This window comes from Carlito syrichta, unplaced genomic scaffold, assembly GCF_000164805.1.
Source record: "Carlito syrichta isolate Samal-C Ts95f unplaced genomic scaffold, Tarsius_syrichta-2.0.1 Scaffold285058, whole genome shotgun sequence".
Classification (NCBI taxonomy): domain Eukaryota; kingdom Metazoa; phylum Chordata; class Mammalia; order Primates; family Tarsiidae; genus Carlito; species Carlito syrichta.
The window spans coordinates 77,634-90,538 of NW_007229154.1; the positions used below are offsets into that span (position 1 = coordinate 77,634).

The 12,905-nt window shown below is 42.0% G+C and overlaps 1 protein-coding gene across 1 annotated transcript in view; it reads left to right on the forward strand.

Moving 5' to 3' along the window:
- The window catches only part of ARHGAP31 (Rho GTPase activating protein 31), a 94,569-nt gene that overhangs the window by 54,013 nt on the left and 27,651 nt on the right, over positions 1 to 12,905 (forward strand). Inside the window, exons 8-9 of the mRNA XM_021709787.1 lie at positions 6,609 to 6,807; positions 9,416 to 9,540. Of these exons, the coding sequence (XP_021565462.1) occupies positions 6,609 to 6,807; positions 9,416 to 9,540 (324 nt within the window). The remainder of the gene's footprint in view (positions 1 to 6,608; positions 6,808 to 9,415; positions 9,541 to 12,905) is intronic.

The window sequence follows — 12,905 nt, forward strand, 5'->3', positions numbered from 1 at the left end:
AACTCCTGGGAGCCTCATCTGTAAAAACCAGAGATCCAGTGGTTTTTCAATATTAAGGTGAATCAAAAATCACCTGATGAGCTTGTTAAACCACAAATTACAAGACCTCATCCTGGAGTTTCTGATTCAATATTTTTGGAGTGAGGCTGTTAATTGGCATCTCTAACAAGTTTCCAGGTGATACTGATGCTGCTGTTCAGGTCCACACTTGGAGAATCAGTGGTGTTTGAGAACCACATCTGTAAAATATTTGCTAGCTGATCAAAGCACTCTTTTCCAGTTCATCTAATATATTTGAAAAAAGCCATATAATCATCAGAATAATCAATTGCAATTAATATAAAATTTTGATTCCTGCTATAACTGTTCTCATCCCTACTATCCTTTATGTAGTTCATAACCTTTCTTTTTTTTTTCTTTTTCTTTTTTTTTTTTGAGTTGGAGTCCATTCTATTACCTAGACTGGAGTATGGTGTGCGCTACCTCACCTGGCTAATTTTTTGATTTATTGTAGAGATGAGGTCTTGCCAAGTTGCCCAGGCTGATCTCAAACCCTGGGCTTCGACAATCCCCTCACCTCGGCTTCCCAAAGTGCTGGGATTACAGGCTTGAGCCACTGCACTCAGCCATAACCTTTCTTTTAAAAATTATTTTTATTGAGATAAAATCCGCATAACATACAATTCACTCTTCTAAAGTATAAAATTCAGTGGCTTTTAGTGTAGTCACCAAATTGTACAACTATTACCACTCTAATTCTAGAACATTTTCATCACTCCAAAAAGATTCCTCCTGCATTAGTCTATTTTGTGCTGCTATAACAGAATACCACAGACTGGGTAATTCACAAATAAAAGAAATTTACTTCTCATGGTTCTAGAGGCTGGGAAGTTAAGATCTAGGGGCTAGCATCCGGTGGGAACTTACCTTTTTGAAGTTGGAAGGACAAGAGAGTACAAGGAGAGAGGGTCAAACTCATTTTTTATAACAAACCTATTATCTCCATAACAAACCCACCCCAGAGGTAATGTTGTCAGTGTACTCATGAGGACAGAGCCCTCATGACTTACTCACCTCTTAAAGGTCCCACCTGTCAACACTTGGATTTGGGATTAAGTTCCTAACACACAGACTTCAGGGGACACATTCAAACCATAGCAAACCCCATACTCATTAAGCAGTCACTCCACCTTTTCCCCTCCCGTCAGACCCTGGCAACCACTAAGCTACTTTTTGTTTTAATAGATTTGGCTGTTCTGAACATTTCATATAAATCATGCAACATGTGGTCTTTTGTGGCTGCTTTTTTTTTCCACTTAGCATATGTTTTCAAAGTTTACTATGTTGTAGCATTCCTGTTTATGTCTGAATGATATTGTATTATATAGATATAACACATTTTTATACATTCCTTTGTTAATGGGCATTTGGATTGTTTCTAGTTTTGGTTTTTTATGTGTAATGCTGCCATAAACATTCACGTACAAGTTTCTGTTGAACATATGTTTTCAGTTTTCTTTGTTATATATCTAGCAGTGGCTAGCCTTTCTTTTTTATTTTTATTTTAGCTCTCTCGATAGGTATATTTTTATTGTAAGTTATCTAAAATGTTTTTTGATAGCATGTGCCTGTAGTTCCAGCTACTTGGAAGGCTGAGGTGGAAGGATCACCGGAGCCCAGCAGATTGATGCTGGGGTGTCTGTGAGCATGCCACTGCACTCCAGCTTGGGTGACGGAGTGAGACATCAACCCCCTCAAAAAAAATCCTTTTTGAAAGCACATGAAAAGTAATATGCCTTCATTTTCTCATCCTTTCGAGTTCACAAAAAAATTTATTGAGGATTTACTCTATACTAGTAACTATTGTGGACACTCCACATGCATCATTTCATTAACTTATTACAGCAAACATCATAAAGTTGTTATCCACCTTATTTTATATAGGAAGAACTAGAGAACCAGAAAAGCTGAGTAACCGCCCAAAGCCACGTAGCAAGTAACTGGTAGGACTGAAAGTTGAACCCAAATCTTCTAGCCCAGGCTTTTTCCTTAACTCTATTCTGCTTCTGTGAGGAAATAAATAGGAAAATAGATAAATGAACCATTGTGGAGAATTAGTGGCTTTGGGAAATATTCCTCTAGACACCAAATCCCATCCATGACTATTAATGCTAAGGTTATTCCTAATGTTAGCCTGGAAATGCCTGTCCTCTTAACCCATTGCCTTAATCATCTTTTGTCCTACATATTTAAGTCCAATATACTCTTGGGCCTTTAACTCATGATTACTTCTAATGCTTATTATTCAAATACATTTTGTTTAAATGTTCTTTTTATTAATTCTTATGGACTTTGGTAAAGTACTGCGCTTAACACTTACACAAGATGGAATTAAGTCCTGTCATCTGGAATTTGGACAGAGTTCTTTTTCAAACTAAGAAGATTTTAGAAGTTATCTAAGTCTATTAGGGCAGCTATAACAAAATATCATAAATGGATTAGCTTATAAACAATAGAAATTTTTTCATAATTCTGGAGACTGGGAAGTTCAAGATCAAGATGCTGGTAGATTTAGTGTCTGTTGAGAGCTCGTTTCTCACAGTTGGTGCCTTCCCACCGTGCCCTCACATGGCAAAAGGGACAAACAAGCTCTCTTGGGTCTCTTTTATAAGAGCACTACTTCCGTCCATGAGGGCAGCATCCTAATGACCGAATCACCTCCTAAAGTCTCCACCTCCTAATATTATTGCATTGATTGGGATTAGGCTTCAGCATATGAATTCGGCAGGGAGGCACAAACATTCACACCATAGCAGAAGGCATAGAATCCAGTACCTTGATAGATGATAGCATGAGGCTGGAGAAATTGTAATATCTCCAAGATTCATTCATATAGTCATATATGGTCTGACAATTAAGTTCACAGACTCATCCTAGAAAAAGTGCTAAGTTGCTGAATGTCACTATGGTCACCTTCAAAGTGCTCCCTTTGGGAAACTACTTCCCTTTGGGAAGCTATACATCAGCATCTAGTCCACCCATCAAAGCAATTTTGGAACTCTTTTTCTGGAATGGCCATCAGAGCTGTTATCATGTTACCTTTGATGTCCTAAATGTCATCAAAATGTCTTTCTTTCAATATTTCCTTGATCTTTGGGTAAAGAAAAAGTCACTGGGAGCCAGATAAGTTGAATAGAGAGGGTGTTCCAATACAGTTATTTGTTTACTTGCTAAAAACCCCCTCAACAGACAGTGCTGTGTGAACTGGTGCACTGTGATGCAAGAGCTCCTTTAGGAACATTTTTGCACACACCTTTCTCATGCCAAGATTTTAAGTTAAGATTTTTCTAGCTGTTTCTCTATCCATGTTTATTTAGTCTGCTGTGCTTCTCACAATCAGCTGACGATTTTGATGCACAATTTGACGAATTTTTGCAATGTTTTCATCAGTTCTGCTTATTACTAGCTGTCCTGACCTGTCTCTATCGGTGACACTTTCTCTCCCCTTAGAAAAATGTTTAATCCATTTGTACATTACCATTTTCTTCACAGAATTATCCCCATAAACTTGGACTAACATGTCCCTGATTTCATTTCCACTCTTGCGAAGTTTAACAAGAAATGCAATATTTGTTGTTGCTCTAATTCAAACTCTCACATCCTTGTGATGGCACATAAAGACATGGAACAACAATAATGAACACCACTCAGCAAGACACCGCCACATGTTGACACAAGCACAGCTGTGAGACACTGACATACCAAGGTTATGAAACCTTACCGAATTATTTGAATAATGTTGCCAACGTGAGTGCATGGTGGCAAGTTTGTGAACTTAATTGTCAGCCTTCAGATAGCTGTATGTATGTATTGAACACCTCCTGTGGACCAGGCACTGTTCTAGATACTGGGGACACATCCATGCACAAAGTGGCAGAGACCCTGCCCTGCATAGAGCTATATATTTCTGGTTGGAAATACAAGACATAAATTAGTTCATGAATAAGTATGCTATTACTTCAAAACCAGTAAATACTAAAAAGAAAATACAGCAGGGTAATTCAGTAGTCAGTGACTTGAAGGTGTTATTTTGGGACAGAGTGATTATGCTTTCTGAGGAAGTGATCTTTGAACCGAGACCTGAATGACATGAGGAATCTATCATGTGAGGATCTAGGGGGCAAATATTCCAAAGACAGAGAACAGGGAGTATAAAAGCTCTGAGGTGGAAATGGGAAGGAAGTATTCCAGAACATAAGCCAAGGTGGCTAGAACCAATGTGGTCTTCATAGTGTGATACCTCACTCTGTTGAGTACCAAAGACCAAAGTAATAAAGTATGGGTCCTGAAAGAAACTATGGGAAGTTCTTTCTTTCTTTCTTTTTTTGAGTCGGAGTCTCATTCTGTCGCCCAGGCTGGAGTGCAGTGGCACACTCATGGCCACCGCAGCCTCGACCTGCTGGGCTCAGGTGATCCTTCCACCTCAGCCTTCCAAGTAGCTGGAACTATAGGTGCACACTACCACGCCCAGCTAACTTTTTGATTTATTACAGAGACAAGGTCTTTTATTTTATACTTTGTAACTTCTATCATTTTGCATACATTTTCTACACATAATACTAATACAGTGAGATATAGGTATGATTTACAAATGTGCACACATGTAAAGGGAACAAAAATGTGTACTGTGTATTTTTGTGGACCACTGGGTGAGTGGGAGAAGAGGAGAGGAAAAGCAGATGAAGGTCCTTGTAGCTCATGCTAAGAGTTTGGCTTAGGCTCAGTGCCTTGGGAAAGCATTGGAGAGCTGTGAGCAGGCGAGTCGGGATCTGAGCATTTCAGCCGCTGTATGGAAGACAGGCTGAAAGGCTGGAGGCAGGGAGAACAGTTAAGGAACTGTGACAAAATCAGGTGTGAAATCATGGCGGCCTGTATGGGCATGCTAGCCGTGGGAAGGAGGTAAGGGGCTGGGTTCAGGATGTGTTTTGGAGGTAGAGTTATAAGATGTGCTTATAGGCTGTATATGGAAGGATGCATCAAGGAAGGGAATGAATCAAAAATAACCACTTCAGGCTTTAGTTTACACACTGAGCGGCCCGTGGTGCCTTCTACTGAGAAGACGAGAGGAGGCACCAGTGTAGAGATGAGGTGCACAGATTGCAAGCTCTCTTATGAAGTGTAGACTTAAGAGATGCCTGTGGAACGTCTAAGCAGAGACGAACTGAGGAGAAAGACGGATGCAAAACCGAGCTCTCTTAAACCTGGAGTTTATGATCTTCCCATTGTTCCAGTGCTCCCAGAGTGATTTAATGTTTTAAGTAAGTAAATAATCAAATAACAAAAAATCATGAATAATCTGGAATCCATGAGAATCTTTGAATAAATCTTGAAAGCAAATTCAATTTAAATATTTTAAACCTTCTTTGGATTGAGTCAAAAGACTGGGCTAAAGTCAGAAGCTTTACTGAAAGGTTTTCAGGATTCACAGGGTATATTTCACTGTGGTCCTGCTGAATGGCTCTGCCATGCTTATCCTCCCTGGAAACACCCCACTTTCACATACCATCTGTTTTCTAAGAGGCCCTTCTTAAAATTTTTTTAAAATTTTATTTTAAAGATGTGGGTGCAATTCAGGGTTAGGTATACAGATGTTCATTATGCAGGTACCTTCGTTGACGGGGTGTGCCTCCCACCCCCCTCACCCCTTCCGCCCCCCTCCCCTTGCCCCATTCCCTCCACCCCCGCCCCGACAGTTTCCCACTACTGCCAATCCCTTTCTTATGGTATTATAGTAACTGTTCAAGGTCCGTTTATGAGTGAGTACATGTGGTACTCCGTTTTCTGTTTCTGTGATAAATCACTGAGTATGAGAGACTCTAAATCCATCCAAGTTGCTGTGAAGTCCATATGTTTGTCCTTCTTCATGACTGCATGTTATTCCATTGTGTATACGTACATTTTTTTATCCAGTTCAGTTTTGATGGGTAGCATGGTTGGTTCCATGTTTTTGCTATTGTGAATAGTGCTGCAGTAAACATGCCTGTGCAGGGGTTTTTTGGGGTTTTTTGGAGTTTTTTTTGTAGAATGATTTGAACTTCCCCAGGTATATTCCCAGAGATTGGTGGGTCATATGGAAGGTCAGTTTCTAGTTCTATCAGAAATCGCCACACTGTTTTCCAGAGGGGTTGCACTAGTTTTCATCCCCAGCAGTGTAGAAGTGTTCCTTTTTCTCTGCATCCTCACCAGCATTTGTTGTTTGTTTTATTAATGATGGCTATAAAAGACCTTTTTTCAATGGCTTTACTTCCTTCCACCCAGAGAGATCATGTTCTGCAAAGAGAAGTAGTGCCATCAGGCTGCTTTCCGAAAGGCACAGAATGCATAGCTACCTCTGAAGCCCCTGTTTATCCTCTGGCTGGTCTGGCCAGGATAGTTGTCATTTTCCCGTGTACAGCCTCAGCCCCTGACCCTGTGATGCCCAATAGAAACCAGGGTTGGCACTTAGCCCCCGTCAAGAGATCCAGAATGGAAGGACTGTGGATGGGGAATCTGGCTGGATCTGGTACTCAGGCCTCCTCCCAAATTAAGCTCTTTTCTTCTCTCTACAGAAAACCGGCCCATCACGAAGAGCTTGACCTTGCCAGCCCTCTCCCCGCCCATGAAGTTGATGAGCCTGGAGGAAGCTCAGGCCCGTAGCCTGGCTACTAACCATCCAGCTCGGAAGGAAAGGAGGGAGAATAGCCTGCCTGAGATTGTCCCTCCCATGGGGACCCTCTTTCACACCGTCCTTGAGTTGCCAGACAATAAGTAAGTGTCACTGTTTTAAATTCTGGGAGATGTGTAGTTTGGAGAGGACAGGATGGAGGAGGAGAAGTATATATGTAGTCTCAGGACCAAGATGGCAGCATGGGTTGGGGGTGTGGTCTAGCTTGAGGTATAGGAAGATTTCCTGAAGAGAAGAGAACTGTCTCTATAGCTCTCTCTCACCATTGGTTGATGTCTTCATGCACTGCCCCAAAGTTATCAAGACTCTTGATTGCCTGCCAGTCAAGCACCATGTTGGGGGTTGGGGGTTGGGGTCATAGGTCACATCACGAGTCATGGCTGAAATTCCTTACTTTGTAGTTTAGACAAAACGGACTTAACATTTACAAAAGGAAGTTTATGGGGGGACAAATTTGCCCCCTCCAAATGACATTACATAAGGCATAGGGATGCATCTCTTGAATAAGGACAACTTGACAAATGGTGCCACTCTAGACTGGGAACTCTGAGTGAGCAGCACTGGGGGACAGGCATCCCGGGCTTCCTTGCCTCCGTCAGCCCTGTCAGAGCCCTTCCTCTTCTGCAAAACAAGTCAAGCATCATTTCCGTTGATATTTTCTTTGCTCGTTTCTCTCTCTCAACTCCTCTGTTGCAACCCTGATCTCCACCCATCTCCTCACTCATACCCTCCTGTAGAAGGAGACAGGGGTTGAAACAGGAGTCCTAAATACTAGGCAGACAGTATGTGGAGGGGCTGAAAGGCAACCTTTTCATTGAAGGGTGTCATTCCTGCTGTTTGGTCAGTGCAAAAACAAGCACCTCCTGCACAGGCTGCCCACCTTGTACAACCACAGGAGGTGCCAGTCACATTGCATGCTACAGGAAGGCACACCTGAAACTCAACTGGTAAGAAACTCCTCCATGGTCGGGCGCAGTGACTCAAGCCTGTAATCCCAGCACTTTGGGAGGCCAAGGTGAGAGGATTGCCTGAGCCCACGGGTTCGAGAACAGCCCAGGCAACTTGGCGAGACCTCATCTCTACCATAAATCAAAAATTAGCCGGGCGTGGCAGTGCGTGCCTATAGTTCCAGCTAGTTGGAGGGCTGAGTCGGAAGAATTGCCGGAGCCCAGCAGGTGGACGCTGGGGTGGCTGTGAGCATGCCACTGTGCTTTAACCTGGGCGATGGAGTGAGACTCCAACTCAAAAAAAAAAAAGAAAGAAAGAAAAAAAAAGAAACTCCTTCATTTCTTGGAGCATGTGGATTGTGCCCTCTTGGGTCTGTTCTTCTCTCTTTGAATCCCCGGGGAATAAGACTCCCACCAAAGAATCAGGAAGAAGAATACGTTGGAAGGAGCATTAAATGCATTTCCTCTGAGCTTTCAGTCACACTTGGGGTGCATCATACCCTCAAGGTATGCCACCCATAAAATACCCCCCAAGGGCAAGAGCCTGAAAAAGAAAAAAAAAGAAAGAAAAACAGGCCAAAATGCTGGGCTTGAGATGTGGTTGTTTTTTGAGAGCTCTGCAGAGAAAAGGTCCTTTATGGGACCCACAAAGTGCAGGGTTTCACCCCGGAACTTTATACATTTCAGTGGCTGTGCCAAGCCACAGCAGGACAAAGCCTCCATGGTGATCCCTGGAGGTGCCAGGTTCTCCTAGTAGCCTAGTGCTCTCCTTTTTCCCTGCTCACCAAGGCAGCCTAGTGTGAGGCAAAGCCAGAGACATGCTACCATTAGAATTAGCAGTGACCAGCTGGGCACGGTGACTCATGCCTGTAATCCCAGCACTTTGGGAGGCCGAGGTGAGAGGATTGCCTGAGTCCACAGGTTCGAGACTAGACTGGGCAACTTGGTGAGACCTCATCTCTACAATAAATAAAAAAATTAGCTGGGTGTGGTGGCACATGCCTGTAATTCCAGCTACTTGGAAGGCTGAGGCAGAAGGATTGCCTGAGCCCAGCAGGTCAAGGCTGCGGTGGCCGTGAGCTTGCCACTGCACTCCAGCCTGGGCGACAAAGTGAGACTCCAACTAAAAAAAGAGAGAAAGAAAGAAATTAGTAGTGATCATTGAACACACCCAGCAGGCTGCTGTACCTCTCAGCCACACCAGGCCAGACCCTTTTCCAGACTGTCTTTCTTATCCAGTCCTTTTGATCCATGACAGTCTTCCCGGTCCTTTCCTCCTCTGTGAAGGTCTCAGCGGCGTGGCTACAGTGCAGGGAGCCTAACAGATCTATGGTCTTTAGTGTTTACTTCTATAAAAAATGGCTATCTTTGAAAAATCCAGAATTAAAGTGCTTACAAGAATTCCTAGCAGAATTCCCAGAACTGTGTGACTGCTTGTGACCTCTGAGACTTCCACTGATCCCTGCTTTTGTGTGTCCCTACTCCGGCCTTTAATAGCACACCTTTCTGCTTGTCCTGAGGAATACAATTTGCTCTGACTCGTGAAAGCCTATCTTGATCATCTAGGGCATCCCCAAACAAGGTGATGGTCAGGCTCAACTTGGATTTTAGAGAATAATTTCCTGAAGTTTCAGAGCCATTCGTTACTAAGAATGTGATTGGAATATTTGGTCTCAACTTAAAATTCCCCCCTGAAATAACTAGTTAACAAATTAGCCCCTTATGTCTTGGCTGAATCTTTCAGGAGAAAGCTTTCCAGTAAATCAAAGAAATGGAAATCAATATTTAACCTGGGACGTTCTGGATCAGACTCCAAATCAAAGCTTAGTAGAAATGGGAGTGTATTTGTGAGAGGACAGAGGCTCTCAGGTAAGAATCAACAGCAATTATGTTTTATGATACATATATTAGTTTCCTAGCTCTGCTTCTTAAGTCTGGTTTGATCATGTCAAATTCACTATCCCTAAAAGAGTACCTTATAGATAACTGGAGGTCTTTGAAAAAAATTTGACTTACCAAAAAAATTGCAAGAACAGCACACAAAGAACCTGTATACCCTTCCCATGGCTTCCCCTAATGTAATACCTTACATAACAATAACACAGTTATCAAAGGCAAGAAATTAATGTTGATTCAATACTACTGGTTTACAGATCTTATTCATATTTGAACAATTGTCACACTAATGTTCTTTTATTGGCTTAGGATCTAGTTCAAGAACCCACATAGCTTTTGGTTGTCATGTCTCCTTAATCTTCTCCAATCCAGGACAATTCCTTAAGTCTTTCTGACCTTGACACTTTGGAAGAGTATTGGCCATTTATTTTGTAGACTATATCCCAGTGTGGGTTTGTCTGGTGTTTTCTTATGGTTAGATAGAAGTTACAAATTTTTACGGAAATCCTGCAGAAGTGATGCTGTGATCTGTATCTGTGTCATATCAGGTGGTACATGACGTATCTTATTGCCTGTGAAGAAAACAGCGATCACTTAGTCAAAGAGTTGTCTGTCATGAAACTTAGGATCTGGGCCACCTGTAGTTCCAGCTACTTGGGAGGCTGAGACAGAAGGATCTTCTGAGCTCAGCAAGTTGAGGCTGCAGTGCCCATGAGTGTACCACTGCACTCCAGCCTGGATAACAGAGTGAGACTATGACTCAAAAAAACAAACAAACAAACAAAAAAATGAAAGGAAGGAAGGAAGGAAGGAAAAATTTGGAATCTATCTATGGTTCTTGCCTTCAACAGTTATTCCTATGGGTGTTTACCAAATGAAATTAATAATTGGAATTCTACTGTGATGAAGATCTGTCCCTTCTCCCCCAGGGTCATGATTTTTATTTTTTACTTTGAGTTGTGGAGTTTCACTCCGTTGCCCAGGCTGGAGTGCAGTGGCACACTCATGGCCACCCCCAGCGTCGACCTGCTGGGCTCCTTTGGCCTCAGCCTTCCAAGTAGTCAGAACTACAGGCACGTATTATCAAGCCCTGCTAATTTTTTGATTTATTGTAGAGATGAGGTCTCACCATATTTCCCATGCTGGTCTTGAACCCACGGGTTTAGGCAGTCCTCTCACCTTGACCTTCCAAAGTGCTGGGATTACAGACTTGAGCCACTATGCCCTGCCCAGGGTCATGATTTTTTTATTTTAAAGATGTGGGGTACAATTCAGGGTTAGGTATACAAATGTTCATTATGCAGGTACCCTTGCTGATGAAATGTGCCCCTTCTCCCCCAGCAGTTTCCCACTACTGCCAATCTTTTTCTTATAATATTATGATAGTTTTTCAAGGTCTGCTTACGAGTGAGAACATGTGATACTCAATTGTTTTTTGGTTTTTTTTTTTGTGTTGGTCTCACTTTGTCATTCAGGCTGGAGTGCAGCGGAATGCTCACAGCCACCGCAGCCTCCACCTGCTGGGCTGAGGTGATCCTTCCGTTTCAGCCTTCCAACTAGCTGGAACTACAGGTGTGTGCCACCATACCCAGCTAATTTTTTTCGTGATTTATTGTAGAGATGAGATCTCACCAAGTTGCCCAGGCTGGTCTCGAATCCCTGGGCTCAGGTAGTCCTCTCACCTTGGCCTCCCAAAGTGCTGGGATTATAGACGTGAGTCACTGGTCCTGGCCTGGGTCATGATTTTTAGAGAGGGATGTGCCTCCATGGGACTTATTTCTGAGCAGTGAATAGAAATTGACACAGGAAGGAGTTGAGGGTGCTTCTGTATAGCAGGGACTATGACCAATCTAGTTGAATATTATGTTGAGGAAGAGAAGACCAAGGAAATTTACCAAGTTGATCTTTAGTATTACAAATTGAAAGTGTGATTAAAATGGGATCTATAGTTATGAAACCAAGTTGTAAAAGATAAATGTAAAAATGCCATGAGCAGACCTTGACTGAATCCTGGTTTAAAAAAAAAAAAGAGCTACAATAGACAATTTGGGAGACAAATAGGAAAAATGTGGATATACATTGGATATTAGATGATATTAAGGAATTATAAGTTTTCATAGTGTGCTAATAGTTCTTAAGAGACTTATGCTAAAGCTTAAGTAGTTAAGGATATAGTGCCAAAAGACTGACACTTTCAAACGATTCAGCAAAATAAAAGTAGGTGAATATAGAAATAAAGATAGATAATGCAAATATATGGTAAAATGTTAATAATAGTTGAAACTAGGTGGTAGGTTTCAAGTATTCAATTTTTCTAAATGCTTGAAATGTTTAATAACAAAGATTTTAGGGGAAAATTAATTCCTATAAGAAAAACGAGAGGTAATATTTTTAAAGACGTGCCTCAAACCCAGTGATAATTACAAGCCAAGGATCAGAAAGTACAGATGTCAAAAATCTTCCTGTGTTTGCCTACTAATGAGGTGTGTCACAGTGTATAACAGTTATAGTGATTTAGGCTATAAATAATGACAAATCCAATTCAGTCACCATATGTAATGAGAGAATGTATTGACTTCTGCAGTTGAACACCCAGATATAAAGAAGGGTTCAGTGGTGGTTTAATATGGTGGCTCTGCCTCAATTTCTCCATGTCTTCATCAGCTGTGCCCTCCCCTTTGGGTCAGCTTCATCACCAGACTGGCTTCCTTTGCTGTGGCAAAGTGGCTATGGTAGTTCTAGGCTTTACCTTTGACAATCAACTATGTCCAGAGGGAAAAAGAACGCAATTTCTGATAACTTGCTCCTAAGAGCAGGGATGCTTCTTTCCCAGAAGGCCCTATCAAGTTTCCCCCTGGCTCAGCAGCCTTCTCTGAGTCACACTGAATCAATCCCCATGGCCAAGGGTGTGCCTTCTGTGGGCTGGCTTCAGCCTGGGTTCCTGAACCAGTCACTGGCATGAGGAATGGGAATTATACCCAAGAAGTACAAGAGCTCTGTGAGAAGGGCAGAAGGGAAATGGATTCTGGGTAGGCTTCTAGGATAGTTATCGTATAGGGAAACTATACGATAGTTTAAAAGTGAAAGAACGCATTGCCACAGGTATAGCAAAACAGATACAAATCAGAAATTAAAATTCTCAAAGGAGAATTTATTTTAATTTAATTTTATTTTTTAAATTAATCAATATTTTTTATTTTGGTATTGTGGGGTACAATTAAGGGTTAGGTATCCAAATATGTTTCGTTCAGGCATCCTTGTTGATAAGGGGTGTCTTCCTGTACCCAGACAGATATTGACTACAATTAATCCCACCTCCCTTCCCCTCCCTCCCCCCC